The 17,697-nt window shown below is 43.3% G+C and overlaps 1 protein-coding gene across 2 annotated transcripts in view; it reads right to left on the minus strand.

Moving 5' to 3' along the window:
* Positions 1 to 16,988, minus strand: part of RERE (arginine-glutamic acid dipeptide repeats) — a 246,800-nt gene extending 229,812 nt beyond the window's left edge. For both annotated transcript variants that reach the window (XM_056125470.1, XM_056125469.1), the window contains exon 1: positions 16,517 to 16,988. In XM_056125470.1, coding sequence (XP_055981445.1) covers positions 16,517 to 16,844 — 328 coding nt within the window. In that variant the 5' untranslated portion in view covers positions 16,845 to 16,988. The remainder of the gene's footprint in view (positions 1 to 16,516) is intronic.
* Positions 16,989 to 17,697: the final 709 nt, after the last annotated feature.

Here is a 17,697-nt window from a genome sequence, read left to right on the forward strand (position 1 = left end):
AGCCTGTAATCCCTATCTGGACCACGCTAGAAAATGTTCAGGGAATGCATGACTAAAGGCCTACTATACGCTCTGAAATGTGCTATCAAAGCACCTGGGTTACTTCAATGACTTAAGATAAAAAGACACCCAAGAAATGGGAATGGAAGTATTGCAACCAGGTGTGAAAAAAGCAAAGGGCTAGGGATTAAGAAATGGTGGGAATCCCAAGTACCAGACATACTAGTGAGGTCAAATTATTTCTGAAGCCAAGGAATGAGTTGGATCCAAGAAACTGAGAAGAGTTGATTCTAAGAAAACTACAACCTGAATTTGATGGTTACTCATACAAAGACCTTCAAAGAAATACCATTTAACACCCTCTTGTCATTAATAAAGGTAGTTTTTCAGGGTTTTGGGCTTCAGACTTAGGTTTCCAACTGGCAGCCTGGGGTTATAATGGAGAATCTCTCTTTTCCCCCTTTCCCTTCCTGCTGTCATCCCTGCAGTAAACAGGGATGCCACTCTGATGCACGCTTAATTCGAGTCTCAAGCACGCACCATAAGTGTCCTACCACTGAGTCACAACTCCAGACCTCCTCAATATATTTTTTATTGAGGTGACAAGTGGTTTACAAAAGTGTAATTATTTACAATGTTTAGAGTCTCCTGCCCCCGCGCCTGGCTATCCTCACCGGGGACCCCTGGAGGAGGGCGGGTTGAGTTTCCCTCTCCACCCTGAGCAGAGCCCCAACAGCTGAAGACCTCCGGGACTCAGCCAAAGCCATGCTGAGACCACTCTCCACAAGCTTGGACGAGGAACCGGGAGAGGAACCCAGGTGTGCGGGACCTGGGGCTGAGATCTCCAAGCCTGCTCGGTTCGAGACTGGGCTTCCTCCACCCAGTCCTCCCACCTTCCAGTAGCTAGACAGTTACACCCACCAACTGCCATGTAACCCCATCAATGGCCAGGATCCAGAGACTCTAAAACCAAGATCCTGGAAGCGACCTCTTATTCTCTAGTTCTCACTCTCAGAGAACCCGGCAGGCTACTGAGAGTATCATACCCGCCTATAAGCCTGACTGGGAACACCTGTAAAGGTGATTAGAGGCTGCCCCAAAAGCTTTCATCTTTCTCGGAGAGCCTGGCAAGCTACCGAGTATCCCGCCCGCACCGCAGAGCCTGACAAGCTAACTATGGCGTACTCGATATGTCAAAATAGTGACAATGAATGGTCCTCATTCCCCTGACCTTGAAAATAAAATAAAGGCCCTCCCGTTGTTCATCGATTTGCTCGAGCGGGCCCAGTAACGTCTCCATTGGAGATTTTGTTGTTACTGCGTTTGGCATATCGAATACATCACGGGTGGTTTGCCAGGCTCTGCCATGTGGGCGAGATACTCTCGGTAGCTTGCCGAGCTCTACGAGAGGGGCGGAGGAATCGAACTCGGGTCAGCCATGTTGGCTGCGTGCAAGGCAAACGCCCTACCGCTGTGCTATCGTTCCAGCCCAAGGAGCCTCCAATATGTCATCAGGCTACACTAGCACGTGACAGTGACAAATGGAGACGTTACTGAGCCTGCTCCAGCGAATCGATGAACAACGGGGTGATAGGGATAGTGATAGTTTAGGGATACAATGTTACCACACTGGGGGCCCAGAAAAATAGTTCAATGGGCTGATGAGTGTATACTTTGCATGCAGGAATCCCAGGTTTGCTACCTGGCATCACACAGTAGAGTACGGTGGAGTAATCCCTGCGCACAGAGGTGGGAGTAGCTCTGCAAGCATCACTTGTTCTACACTCCCTCCATGCGAAAAATGCAACAACATTACCACAATATGGGCATCAGCAAAACATCAACAGCAACCCACAAAGAAACGTTCTACGGACTATGCGTTGATCCAGGCCATCAAGTCTGCCGGAGGGGAAAGGGTGTTGCCCCATTCGCCCTCTCCTCTCTGGAAAGAAAGATGGCGGCCACATGGGAGCCTTGTGGACAGCAGGTATGAGCCGGGAGTGTGGGGGCGACTAAAAACTCATGGGAAGGGGGGCGTTCCGGTCCATCCTTCACGCCCTACCGAGGTCACCAGTTGCCCCCCGCGAGCGGCTCTCCAGCACGGCCACAGCCCCAGAAGCACAAGGGCTTAATGCAGAACCCAGCAGCTTGGAGCAGAAAAGTGAAAGGACTATGCGTTAATCCAGGCAATCATTTCTGCCCAGAGGGGAAAGGGTGTTGCTCCCTTCCGCCCTCCTCCCTCTGGAAAGAAAGATGGCGGCCACATGGGAGTCTTGTGGACAGCAGGTATGAGCCGGGGGTGTGGGGGCGACTAAAACCTCATGGATCGGGGGGCGTTCCGGTCCGTCCTTCACGCCCTACCGAGGTCAGCAGTCGCCCCCCGCGAGCAGCTCTCCAGCACGGCCATGGCCCCAGAAGCACAAGGACTTAATGCAGAACCCAGCAGCTTGGAGCAGAAAAGTGAACGGACTATGCGTTGATCCAGCCCATCAAGTCTGCCGGAGGGGAAAGGGTGTTGCCCCATTCGCCCTCTCCTCTCTGGAAAGAAAGATGGCGGCCACATGGGAGCCTTGTGGACAGCAGGTATGAGCCAGGAGTGTGGGGGCGACTAAAACTTCATGGGAAGGAGGGCGTTTCGCTCCGCCCTTCACGCCCTACCGAGGCCACCGGTTGCCCCCCGCGAGCGGCTCTCCAGCACGGCCACGACTCCAGAACAGAGAAACCAATTTCTTAACTATCTGACTTTCAGTAGAAATACTTCCAGGGTCAATAGGTAAAAGAGCAGAAATCCAAAACCAACATTTAATTCTTGAACCCAGCTGTAGAAAGCAAATCACTTCACAATGCTTTTTCAGCATGTCTGATTTGGGGGGGAGGGGTAAACTCTAAATAATAGTGGTGAATCTTTTATTGAAACAATGAATCTAATCAAAGCAGATAGAGTGTTAACTAGAATTCATCTGCCTCACAGGGACGGGGAGGGGTGGGGGGTGGGGTTTTATTGGGGTTCTTCATGGTAAAAAATAAGTATTGGTAAAGGGAAATGTGTTTGATATTTGCATGACTGAGACATAAACCTGAAAGCTTTGTAACCTTTCCCACAGTGATTCAATAAATAAATTTTAAAAAATAAATAAATAAATAAAAATTAAAAAAAAATAAAAAAAAAAAAAGGAAACGTTCTAGCCCACACGGTCAGCCCTGGTGGAGTGACCAAAGTTAAGGAGTTTGCTTCCTTGGGACACTCCTTTGCTTGGTGAGTGAGACCTGCTGTGGGTGTCTCTCCTTTCTGATTTACGTCTCTCAGCATAACTCCCTCCAGTTATCCGTGTTGGAGCCAAAGAAAAGATTCCATCAACAGAGATGATGCACCCAGCCCTTGCCCCACCCCACCCAACATGTTCCCAGTAGTGCTTGGGAGTTGGGGGTGAGTCCCCAGGCACAAGGGGCTACCAAGGCCCACAATGGCAGTACTGAGGATACAGGGACGCATAGCACATATGACGGCAGAGATTGAACTTGGAGCCTCATGCATGTAAAGGTTTGAGCTAGCTCCTTGTGACGGTGAAAAAAATCACCAACCAAGGCAATTTTTAAATAACCACATATGGAACCTTCCTGTACCTTCTGGTATGTACACTTTTTAGTATTGACAGTGGTTAAGTATTTTTCATGTAGACATCTTGACTGCAACACTGCATTACTGAGAAAAACTCTTGTCCTACAAAGAATGTCTGTCCTTGTTGGAGGAGGGGGAGGCTGGGGGGGGGGGGGTTACTTTTATAAACTATAGGACAAGAGATTGATGGCTCTGAAATCTCATTATTATCGTTTACGTTTTTGTTTGGGAGCCACACTGAGTGGTCCTCAGGGCTTACTTCTGGCTCTGTGCTCAGGGATCATTCCTGGCGGATTCGGGGGATGCTGGGTATACAACCCAGGCCTACCGAGTACAAGATAAGTGCTCTAATTGCCATACTATCTCTCCTGCCCTGATTACTCTCCTTCTAGATCAGTGGTCCAGAACACTGGGTTAAAAGCATACAGTCTTTTTTTTTTAAATGTAGGAGTACTGCTATTTATTCACCATTGATTAAGCTGATTGAATTGTGCATGAACTCCACATTACTCTCTCTCCTTTTTTTTTTTTTTTGCTTTTTGGGTCACACCTGGGGTTACTCCTGGCTCTGCACTCAGGAATTAGCCCTGACGGTGCTCAGGGGACCATATGGGATGCTGGGAATTGAACCCGGGTCGGCCGCATGCAAGGCAAACGCCCTACCTGCTGTGCTATCACTCCAGCCCCAACATTACTTTTTTAATTTTTTTAATTGAATATCCGTGATAGACCATTACAAAGCTGTTCATAATCGGGTTTCAGTCATACAATGATCCCTCCGCCAGTGTACATTTCCTACCACCAATATCCCCCGTTTCCCTACCACCACCACCCCACTCCTCCACCCCTTAACCCCAGCCTCCTTCTGTGGGAGATACTTTCCTTCTAAAAGCATACAATCTTGACTTCAATTCCTAAGGCAGTGATTTCCAGTCACACCAGAGCCAGGTATGAGTGAGAAGGACTACAGTGATGAGCTCCCCCAGGGAGTGTCACTGTCACTGTCACTGTCCTCCCATTATTCATCAATTTGCTCCAGCGGGTCCAGTAACATTGTAGACTTCTTGTTACTGTTTTTGGTATATTGAATATGGTGGCATGGGTAGCTTGCCAGGTTTTGCTATGTGCGCAAGATACTCTGGTAGCTTGCCAGGCTCTCCGAGAGAGGCGGAGGAATCAAACTCGGGTCAGCCAGGTGATCCGTGTGCAAGGCAAACACCCTACCCGCTGTGCCATCGCTCCAATCCCCCAGGGAGTGACTCAACTAAAAAGATGGACAAGTGTCACTGCAAGAAGAGTGACCCCTGGCAAGTGACCCCGAGAGCACTGCAACGGGTGGAGTACAAACCTCAGGAGACAGCCCCTCTCAGCCTAAAGTGCAACCCTCCCCACCCCATCCCTAAGCCCCGGCCACCGCAACAGCTATCAACAGCAAGGAAGAAAATGGTAAAACTAGTCCTTACAGTCCAAGGAAAAAAACAGCTGGGGCCCCAAGCACCATTACCAATTCCTGAATGCAGAGCCTACAGATGCTACAGCCTTAGCATCACTGGGGATGCCTCCCCCGATCTCCCCCACTCCCCTAAATAAAAAAGAAGACAGCTTAGGCAGGCTGCTCAGAAAGCCTAAGTAAATATGTTAAACAAAAGAACAGAGGCTAGCCTGCAGGCACCAGTACTAACACATGGCTTTAGCAAAGGCAGCTAAGGTGCCCTGCCGAACACTAGAGGGGTGGACCTTTCCGGGAAGGAACCCCAGAGCGCAGGTGCTAGTTCTTTTTATTTTAAGTTGAAAGAACTCTTGCCTATGCAACAGCTAAATTAAAGGTTTTAATTTTCACCTACATTTTCCTTTTCTGCTAAAATATACTCCTCCATCATACCTTGTAATTATGCATTAGGATTCTACTCCCTCTATTTACATTTCTCTTGCCTACGAAAAGGTACATCCAGCTAAACCTGCACAAATTGTACATCCCATCGATATCACCCTCTGCTTACCTTCAAGTGCATGGTAAACAAACCATTTCGGAACCCCCATAGTCTGTTACGGCTTCTCCCTGAATCAGAGCTGCAAGTGGGCAGACTCCTGACCCAAGGACACAGAATACCCGGCACTCTGTGGCTATGCTCGTCTATTTCCCTGCCTAAGAATTTCCGATAATTCCCATTTAAAGTCACCCTAAGTCAGCAGTGTGCAATTTCAGGGGGAGCAATAGATCAAAATTTCTGTCTTTTTTTAATCCAAGAAATAGATATATCTTTCCAGTCTGACCAAGTGAATTTTCTGGGGCAGACCCAAGCTGAGTGACAGCAAGGAGAAAAGGCTGAAGATGTTTACTCAGTAGTCATCCCCAAAAAGAATGGTCAATGGTCCCATTGACCAAACAGGAGAACTGCCTGCATTCCAGACAAATTTCTGTTCTGTGAGTTACATCAGCATTAAAGTATTTTATGTGTAATGTGGTTAATATCACCAGCTTGCATTTTAAAGGTTTTAATGGGAGCTAGAGCGATAGCACAGCAGATAGGGCATTTGCCTTGCACACCGCTGACCCAGGTTAGATTCCCAGCATCCCATATGGTCCCCCGAGCACCGCCAGGAGTAATTCCTGAGTGCATGAGCCAGGAGTAACCTCTGTGCATTGCCGACCCAAAAATCAAAAAAAAAAAAAAAAAAAAAAAAAAAAAAAAAGGTTTTAATGAAGGCAATACACTCATTTCTATCAAATGACAAAAACTATGTATGTCACCTTTTAGTCGCTAAATTCATTAATCAGCATTAGTCTCAATATCCTGGGACAATTTTCCTCTCTCCCCTCAGCTTGCTTCTTGTAATTCTTATGCATATACCCTTCAAACAATCAATCTAAATATAAATATGAATATATACATATAATGAGAGATTTCTTTGGAAGTACAAGAGGAAAATGTAATTAATTTGAACACGAAAACAGAATAAAAAAGCAATTACTATGATTTTTATTTTCCAAAATTCAGTTCTACCCCTTCTTTCCATGAATTTTTTTTTTAATTATCTTCAGTTTTTTTGCAAATATCTGTCCATTTTGGGGGGCTTGGGGGACATATCTGGCAATGCTCAGTAATTACTCCTGGTAGAGCTCTGGGAACCACAGTGGATGCTGGGGATCTTACACAGGTGCGCTTCATGCCTAACTCTCCATACTATCACTTTGGCCCCTCCATTAACTTTAAACAAACAATTCTCACAGTTTCATGTCATCTGACTAGAAGACTACCCTGAACGTCTTGAATCTTCTTTTCATCATCTATGTAACCAGGAGATTATGACTGTGCATTTGCAGAAACTTCTTTAGGGACTAAAAACAACAAATGTAAAGCAAGTTTAATACTGAAAAAGAAGTGTTCTGGGGACTAAAGAGCTAGTAAGGCAGGAACAAGCTTTTCTTGCACACTGCCCACCTGAATTCAATCCCTGGCTCCCTATGGCCCTCTCCAAGCCCCACCAGGAGTGATCCAAAAACAAAGCAAAACAAAAGTTATAAATAATAGTAACAAATACTCCCTTTGGGGCTGGAAAGATAGCACAGCAGGTAGGCACTTGCCTTGCATGCAGTGGACCTGGGTTCAATCCCCAGCATCCCATATGGTCCCGGAGCCTAAAAGGAGCGATTCCTGAGTGCAAAGCCAGGAGCACCACCAGGTGTGGCCCAAAAGCAAACAAACAAAAGAGAATACCCACACCGCTACAATTCCGTATGATTTTGGAGATCCTTACAACAGCAATTAGGTGAGGAAAAATCAAAGAAATCCAAATTGGTAAAGAAAAAACTCAAATTACCACTATTTTCAAATGATCTGCTACTGTACATAGAAAACCCTGGACTCCGCCTGAAACAAAGCATGGTACCGGAATAAAGACAGACTCTCAGATCTATTCCTAGAAGTGAGAGCTCCACCACAACTAGAACTGCCAGATGCCAAGTGGTTAAAGAGGAGCCTTTCAATAAATGCCACCGGGAAAACTGGTAAGCCACAAGCAAAAGAAATAAATTAGAATCCTATCTCAACAACATACAAAAATTTATTCAAAATGGATAAGAGATGTACATTAACAAATCTGTATTTACACAAGATATAGTGAGAACACATGGGAATTTCTACCTACTGACCCAAGCTTTTTCAACAACATGACCTACTGGCAAAGAAAGGCAGAAATAAACAAATGGAACAACATCAAACTAAAAACTTCTTCACTGTGAAAGAAATGAGACCTAAAAAAATTCTACTGGCTGGGAGAAAATATTCACATGAAATACACCAAAGGGCTAATATCTAAGATACACAGAATACTCAACAACTAAGAAACCAATAATGCCATCCAGAAAGCAGAGGAGGAGACATTTTCTCAGAGAAAACAAAGATGGACAACTGGCACATGAAAAAGCGTTATTCATCACAGACAATCAGGAAAATGCATCTCAAAATGACAATTAGCTATAAGCTCACACTAACAAGAAATATCAACGAGTCCGAGTCCTGGCAGTCAGTGTTAAACAGTAAGTGCTGGAAGAGTGTGGTGAAAAAAAAAAATCTCATGTTCACGGCTGGTGGGATTACTGTGTGATCCAGTCGTTTTGGAAAATGGTTGTTTTTCCCAAAAAACAAAATTAGAGCTTTCCTATGGTCCCGTGATGCCACTGCAAGTATTTACCGCAAGAATACCAAAACATTAATCTGAAAGAATATATGCACACTCATATTCACTGTAGCACTATCTATAGAGTCACGACCTAGAAACAACCCAAGTGCCAAACAATAAATGAGAAGATAAAGTATGGTATATATGCTCAATGGAGTACTACTCAGCTATGAGAAAAGATGAAACCTTTGTAGTTTGCTGTAACTTGCATTGATCTGAAGGTGCTAAGACAGTCAAAAAGAAAAGGGCGAACACCAGATGATTACACTCTTTATTTCTCTTTTGTTTTCTCTGTTTGGGGGCCACAGTCAGAGGTACTCAGGGATAACTCCTGGCTCTGTGCTCATGAATTACTCCTGGTGAGTTCAGGGGACCCAATGGGACGCCAGGGATTGAATCTAGATCTCCAAGTTCACCCTTCCAGCTATACTATCACTCCAGCCCCCACATGATTATATTCTTAAGTGGAATATCAGAAACAAAAAAAAGGATTAGACAATCCCCAATGATAACAGTGAGATAGTATCAATAAAAGCCTGATGTGAGATGCTGAGGGAGCAGGGTACAGCAAAGGGACACTGAAGCTGTGGTGCAGGGATCTTAACACTCCAGTAAGGTATAGCACACAGCAAGTATAAAATAATACCAGCACTACTATAAACTATGATACTCTCAATAAAAATTCAATTGTTTAAAAAGTTGCTATCATGGTTAAGCTCCCTCACGTTCTCGTGTCTATTTACATTATGTTCATAGTTCCCTTTACATTTATTCATTTCAGAAAAATACAAATAATTCCTAATTGACCAGAGTTTAATTCTATACAGCGAAGAGGGAGAATGCCCTCTCTGTACTCAGCGATCTGAGGATCAATTCCTGGTAATACTCACCAAATGGTGCAAGCCTGACAGTTTGTTTGGGGGCTAATGATGAATGTGGACCACCAAAGACTACAGCTAGCCCGTGCATGACAAGGATCAACTTTGGATTCTGCCTTGTGTCTGTAATGCATGTGTTCCACCTCTTTGAGCAGATTCCTTGATCCCCAGAATTCAATTCTGTAGCTGCTGCTTCTACTCCTCTATGTCTGTAAAATATGTGGTATGTTTTATGTCAAATCCTCCACTCACAGAAGCCTATCTTCCCTCTTGTGGGTCTGCCCACATTCTTAGGGCAATGCCCTCATTTTCTAGTGGTGTATAACTTGAAAAGACTGGGAGGTACTAGCCTAATGATTCTCAAACTACAATGTGCATTTAAGTAACCAAAAAGCCTTATTAAAGTAAAATTTCTGACCAATGATCTTGGGCGGAATCTGCAATTCTGCATGTCTACCCAAATGTTGTGGGACACCAACTGTGCTAACACATGGAAGAAGTACGTACTTTACCAGATTTAATGACCCTGTATTTAGGAAAGTGAACAAGATCTGATAACTGGTCTCAAAATTTATATTCCTTTCCCTCTGGCTAGAAGAACATTAGAAAAGCAGGTGTTCTTTGTCATTCTACCCACAAAAAGTAATAATTCATGCATGTCACTTCTATCTTAAGTTTTCCTGAATGATATAAAGTTTAGCTCAAATTAGCTTTTATTTAAAAAAAAAAGACAAAAATCAAAACTGGATGGAAAACCAAGTACCTTCTGTATTGCTATATTTAAGAGAGAAAATGTTTGCCTAAGAGACTACTATAAATAAACTTTCAACTAAATCAAGTAAATGAAGGATTTGAAAAAAAATCAGTATCAACTGGCTGAATGGCAGGATATAGCTGGGGTCTCCTCCCAGCCTTCCTCAAACAGGAGACACTAAGACAACAGTGTGCACTGTGGTGAGACTACAGCCGGCAGGGCAGGTTTGGTACTCAGCATCCCATGTGGTCCCTAGAGCACCACCAGGAGTAATTCCTGAGTGCAGAGCCAGGAAGTAACCTTGAACACTGCCAAGTACGCCCCCCCCCCTCACCCCCACAAAAAAAAAGAAACAAAAAAAGGTTCTTTGTCCTGGATCAAGCCACCAAATCGTCCCAGGTAAGATGGATCTCCGGGCTGAAAACTCTGTGGCATTCTGGGAATGGGCACAGGCCATTTCCCCTCCCTGCCAAACAGGCCCAACAGCCCCTCCCAAACAAAAAGTAATACCTATTATGGAGCGTTAGATCATTATGATACTCAGCTAGAGAAAGGAAATCCTACCACTTATGACAACTAGACAACCCTTGGGGACATTATGCCAACTGAAAAAGAGTAGGACAAATTCTACATGGTCTTACTTAAATGTGGAGTCTAAAAACACCAAATGCAAAGAAACAAAATAGACAGTGGGAAGCAACACATGTGTAGAATTGGATGAAGGTGGTTACAGGGTACAAACTATAGTTAGGAAATAGGAATTTCTGGGAGAAGTGATGGAACACCACGATGTAGTACTGTGATGGTATTTAACAATAGCTGCATTTCATTTCAGGTTACTAAAGAGTAGATATTTTCTAAGTTCTTACTCACCACCTGAAAAACATTGGGATGGGGGAGTCCACAGAGATGAGAACATCCTAAATTAAAACAAAAACAAAAACAAACAAACAAAAACATCCAAGAAAAGACAGGAACCAACCAGTGCTGGCAGGGACGCAGACTTACAGGTGCCCTTACCTTCCTCTTGGTAGGAATACCAACTGGAACGGAAAACTTAACAACATTACCATATAATCTGGCAGTTCCAATCTGTCTATCACAGGACCACAACATTTATTCAGAAAGACATACTCATACCACAATATCCAAGATCTGGAAACAACCCAGTGTCCAATGACAGAGCAGTGGGAAAAATGACAGAAACTGTGGTACATAAATATGCAATGAGGTATTACACGGCCATCAGAAAAAATGAAATTTTATCTTTTCCTACTTCTTAGAGAGAACCGGAGGGTGTCAGGGACAGAAGGACGAATACAGGTTGCTCTCCCTCAGATGTGGTATGTAAGAGAAGTGAATAGGCAATCTCCAGTGACAACAGACCCCTGAACTCTACCCTGAACTGACACTAGCAAGAGGGGTGAAGAAGTGCTAGTGTCACCTAGCGACAGTGCTTAAGAGGTTTGAGTACTTTGGTGATATCTGTGATGCAGTAACTGTACACCAAAAGCATAAGTTTTCTTTTAAATATACATTACTATAAACCATGCTACCTTAAAAATAATAAAAATTTCATTTTAAGTGACAAATGTCATTTTAAAAAAGAAACAAACAAAAAAAACCGTGGTGACCAAGGTAATAATCTTGCTGTGTCAAAAATCATCACCTGGTGCACTCCATCACAGAGAGGGAAGGGCTCAAGGGGACCCATGAATCACTCCCAGATACAGGCTTGAAGAATCAATGATCAGGTCTGGAAGTTCTGGGGGCCACAAAGGAGACACCACATAGTGTTGAGAGAATCACGTGGCAGCAGGGGGGATCGGGACTCAGCCTTCTGAAAGCATGTGCTCCACGTCTTCTAGCTATCTCCCCACAATGCTACACACATCAGTGATCTCAATAAGGCTAGGGAAATAAACAGTGAAAAAATATTACTATGTCTCTACAGTAACCTTAGAAACTGTCCGAGAGATACCACAGGAAGAAATATGCTCGCCTTGCACAAGGCCCCCGGCATTTGGTCCCTACCACCACACAAGACCTCCATGAGTAAGCCCTGAGTGCTGCTGGGTATGGCCCCAAAACTAAAACAACAAAAACTTTTGACACTAACAGTCTATGCAAAAGAAGAGCCTAAAGGAAATCTAGCTGTACACAGCTGTGTAAAAAGTTAATTTGCTACCTCAGAAATAGAGTAACAAGTGACAGACAACAAAGAAGTTAGACTTGACATTGGGGAAATACATGAAACCACAAGGGTTTGGGGTTGTTTTATTTTATAACAAGTTTGCTAAATCATACTTTGAGAAATGATTTATTCAACGTAGAATTACAGAACATCTCACATTAGTCACTCAAATTCTTGAAAGTGCTTCACAAATTTACTCACTCAAAAAATATTGTGGAATACAGTATATGCTATTACCAGTAACGCCAGGAATTAATAAGCAAAAACAGAGCTGCTTCCTTTAAAAAGGAGTTAGTTATTAACCCTAAAACAATAGAAATAAATACAAAGTATTCCTGTTACAACTGTGAAGAAAGGACAATGTCATGGCAGGATTGATGGAACCAATGGATGGAACCCAAAGAGGGAAGGCAATGACACTGGAACACCAGAGTTAGAAATGAAAGGAGAATTAGGTCAGTATGTCCGTGTGCGTTTGAGGAAGGGGCTTCAGGAGGCCGGGCAGTGAGAAGGCTCTGAAGCAGGAGGAAATAGCAGCAGTGCGAATACCTTAAAGTCAACTATGATGAGAGACAACCCTAAAGGTAACTCCAGAGACCAGAGAAAGTCAGGGTGACCGTCAGGGTCAGAATAAAAAAAAAGAACTGGTTGCAATCACGCATGAGATTTAGCTAAAAATAGATTCCAAATAATAACCAATTTCTCTCTCTTTTTTTTTTCTTTTTGGGTCACACCCGGCGATACACAAGGGTTACTCCTGCCTCTGCATTCAGGAATTACCCCTGGCCGTGCTCAAGAGACCATATGGGAGGCTGGGAATCGAACCCAGTCAGCCACAAGCAAGGCAAACGCCCTATCCGCTGTGCTATTGCCCCAGCCCCATAACCAATTTCTCAATAAAATTTCCACTCATCTCAGACCAAAGAATCAGAATATAGTTATAACACTGTCTCCCTACAATACAGAGTAGATTTACATCTCTTTCTAAGATTTTTATCTATCAATGTATCACTGCTAGGTCCACATTTAGCAATATTCTTAGATTTATAATTTGTACTTAATCTGAGCATTTATACCAATTCAAAAAAGTAGAAATAATAATCTGTGCTTTATATTGTTGAGTATTAATTATCATAAACTAATAATCCACTGGAAAAACCTTTACAGTATCCAGTGGCGTTCCTAAACATCTGAATGAACCAGAGATGACACATGGGTTAAAGTCACTTGCCTTGCCTGTAGCTGAACATCAGCACACCGGGGGTCATTCCTGAACACAGAGTCAGGAATAGCCACTAAGCATGTTGGTGTAGGGCCCAAAAACCCCTCCCCCAAAATAAAAGCATTAAGATATAATTAAGCAAAAATACCTTTTGTAATTAGATAAATGGTTTTTCACACTAACAAAAGTTGTCACTCTTGTACTTTCTGCTAAGACAAAGACCACAAAGGAAATCGAATGAAAGAAAAACCTGAAGTGCCATCTGGAAATGTAACTATAGCCCATTATTCATGATTCTTTTTTCAGGGGTGGGATACACTGCCGGCAGTACTCAGGGGAAATTCCTGACTCTGCTCAAGGATCATGTCAAGGATCAAACTAAGGTCAGCTGCATGCAAAGCAAACAAAAACTTTAACACTGTACTATCATTTTTGGTCCTGGCCCCTCTCCATAGGCAAACTTACTTGGAAAAAAAGCTATGTGGAAAGGTAACCTCCACCATCAAAAAAACTGAAACAAACAAACAAACAAACAAAAAGGAGGTCCAAGGCAGTCTCCTTAACAAAGACAAGCTTCCACTAACATGGTAGGGCACAAACATACTTATTTCATTTTTTCCTAGATTCACTGAAACAATGCCCCCTGCTACAATTCTTCCTGAAACACTTAAGAACTTGCTGTCTTGTACATAAGCCCTTACCAACCTACCTTCACTTTTCCTAAATGCCAAACAGGAAGGATTTCATGATATCCTATAGAAGGCGCAAGATGAAAACGCAAGAGTCTGCTCAAACCTGGTATTTTTTAAGGAAATGGGCTCCTTCTCCTCATTTACTCTTGGAGGGCTACAGCCAGTTATGCTCAGCGGTCACTCCTGGTGAGCTTGGTGGACCATTAGGGGTCCCTCGATGGAACCCAGGTAAGCTGCTTGCACTGCAACACCTTACCTACTAACCAGCCCCCAGCAGGCTACTTTTAATATTAAAGAAACTCCCTTAAAAAAAAAAGACTTTTTTTGATTTTATTTGTTTGGGGGTCACACCCAGTGTTGCTCAGGGCTTACTCTTGGCTCTATACTCAACAACCACTCCTGGCGGTGCTCAGAGAATCTCATGTAGTGCCAGGAAATCAAACCTAGGTCAGCTGCATGCAAGGCAATCGCCATACCCAATGAACTATCACTTCAGTGCCAACAGGAGGGCTTCTTCCGTCATTATGAGGGACACATTTGGCATCATTTCCTCTGGAGTGGACTGGACTAGAAGGCTACAAAGGTCATAGGGCAGCAGCCCCACTCAGTAACACACATTCAGTATCATCAACCCTGAGGAAGGCTGGCACTCCCTCTCACATGTGACTGCATGGTGACCCAATCACATTAGCATGCTGAATTTTAACGGGCCAAGAGAAAAGGACACCAAAGTAAACCATGCCTTATTCTAGTATCATGATCCAATCTATATCTAAAGGAGTTCAGACACCCCAGTGCCATTTTTTATTGTCCAGAACAAAGGCGATTTATATAAAGGAATCTGTGATAGTTCTCTAATATTAGACAATCTACACTGTCTAGGAAATTCTTCTGTAATTTAAGTCTTAATCAAAAATACTAACAGCACTGTTATCTGTCATCACTACATCTCTTCAGCAGAGCTCAAGCTCTCAAAAACCTCCACTTTGATAAATTTGTATCACAAAAATATCTTATCAAGTGATAAACTAAAGTTGGGAAAACAAGTTTATAGGTATGAATTTCTATCCTGATTTTCTTCTGAAATCCTAAATTCATTCATGGGAGGAAGGCAGGGGATAGTTTCTGGTATTTCTTGTAAATTTTAGGAGAGTTGCAATTTCTTATCGGGGAGAGTGGGGTGCGGATTCTGATACTGTGAAGTTCGGGAAGCTACAATACTCCTCAAACCACAGCCAGACTAAAGACATGAGCGTCTGATCAGATCAGCCTCCCTTTCCCAGAAAAGAATCAAACTAAGAGATTTGTTTGTTTGTTTGTTTGTTTTTAAATCAAGGCCTCCCCAAACAATGTTCAGTATCGGGGGCCACAAGATGTACTGCTGAGTATAGCGGCATCAGCCCAATGGCATGGTGCTTGGGAGCCACCACAGCCCATCGGTAGTGCTAGGGACTGAACCAAGGGCCTCACAACTATGCTAAGCACGGACTCAACTACAAGCACTAACTCTCCAGACCTAGAAGGCCTTTAATCTGTTGTTTTACATCCCATGGAATTCATACCACACACCAGCAATGTTAGTATTCAAATAAAATAATCTTATCGGAAAACCTGATTTCTGTAGAAAAGGTATCCTAATACATACAAGATAGCAAACAAACAGGAAATGTTTTGTGGGGTCCAACAGTTCTGAATTACTCACCTCCCAGCATTCTCATCTGAAAGCTGCATCTGTCTCTCTCTGAGCAATACTGTAAGTCTCCATACCTCAATACACTGAATAAACAGTGTATTTTCTGGACAACAAAGCGAGTTAGTGGCTTCATCTATTACTATTGATTAGAGAGCTTGAAGCTCAATACTCTAGAAAAGGTTATTAGTGGAATAAACCTTGGCATAAAGGCCATTATAAAGTCTTCTCTAGCCTCTAGCTTTTTAAAACCTGAAGGTTAATCTGTCCTACCAGGCATTCTATTCTGCAAGCTCATGAACCTAATTTGTGCAGCAGGTAAACGGCACAGAAGTGAAGCTAGAGACAGAGGTCAAAGAGCCAACAAGAGGACATCCATTAGAGAAGGGAGGCAAGATGGGGGACAGTAGCCCACACCCCAGTTATACACACAAACCACATAGTGTGACCGCAAAACAAAGTCTACAGGGCCAGGAGAAGGGAAAGAGTAAGGTGAAGTAAGACAACAAGCGGAGTAAGATAAGGAAGACACTGACAAGTGCACCACCAGGATAGAAAACCAAATGGAGGCAGATGTAACAAGAAATCGGTCAAGTCAACTGACCCACAAATATTCAACAAATAAACACATTCAATGTCAATGTGTTTCTATCTTGAGCTTTCCTATCCCAACCATCTATTCATCTGGGTTCCAAGCCTTTCTTAATATAAATAGCCTCGCCCCTCCCCCCCAGGTATCAGTTTACCAACAAACACCAGAGGATCCAACTGTATTGTTCCTTACCTCCTGGTCTGTAGACAACATCATCCTCAGTGATGTAGGATGTTATTTCACCAGTATCTGTCCTTTCATAACGAGATTTTTTTTTGGGTGGTTTCTTTTTGTTCTTCTTTGTGGACTCCTCTGTTGTAGCAGTGTTGTCATTGTCCTCATCTTCACTATGGTCACTCTCAGCATAATTTTTGGCTCCTCCTTCTAAGGTACAACTCCTGCGAGGCCTTGAATTCTCACTCTCTCTTGCTTTGTCTCTTTTATCTCTCTCTCGGTCCCGATCTCGGTCCCGGTCCTTCTCTTTGTCTTTGTCTTTGTCTTTGTCTTTGTCAGCTGTCATGATTCGCCACGTGCCTTCTTCTGTCCTCTCACGGCTAGGCCTCCGTGAAAGGTAGACAGTAAGCCTGGGCTTCAGTCTTCTGAATTTGTCACTCAATTCCAGGGAAAATCCAACCACTCCAATTACCCCAACGTTTCAGAAATGCTGGTAGAGAAAAGGAAAAACTCATTTTACTTTAACATTTTCTCATCTTTTATTCCTAAAGTAAATGCCATTAATTTCTTACTCATGCTTTTAGCCTAAAAGAGGCCACAATTAAGAAATTTAATTACACCTTGGTGTTTTCCTTAACTGACACATGATTTGGGTTTTTCTTGTTTAGTTTTGGGGTCAGATTATTTACCAAACCAGCAATAAAAATTGTCTGCATAAAAGTAAACTACGCTTTCTGTATACTGGTTGTATATTCCTTTCTATGTAACAATGACAACATAATGGATACTATTATAGAAAAGAAACTCACAGCCCACAATATTACTTTAAAAAGGACGTATTCTATAATAAAAGTTCTTTCCAGAGCAGGGAGAGCATTCGGGTGGACAGTGCATGCCGAGCATGCACCCAACCCATGCTGGATTCCTAGCACCACCTGGTTCCCACGCAGTGCCCAACATGTGGTGCGGCCCTCAGGGCCCCACAGCATCACTGTCCTTGAGCCCTTGCACTGAACTGCTGGCCTGGATGGCCAAGAATCCCGAGTTTCCTGTGGTGCTCAGGAGCAGGGCTCATAGGCCAGTCCCCCAAATTATTTCTACCTTAAAAAAATAAAGAAAAGAAAAGAAATAACTACTCTTAGAAAATGTTTCAGTATGCCTCACATTATACTATATTCTGAAGACTCGAACCACTTCTC

The sequence above is a fragment of the Sorex fumeus genome, unplaced genomic scaffold (assembly GCF_029834395.1).
Source record: "Sorex fumeus unplaced genomic scaffold, SorFum_2.1 ptg000054l, whole genome shotgun sequence".
Lineage (NCBI taxonomy): Eukaryota > Metazoa > Chordata > Mammalia > Eulipotyphla > Soricidae > Sorex > Sorex fumeus.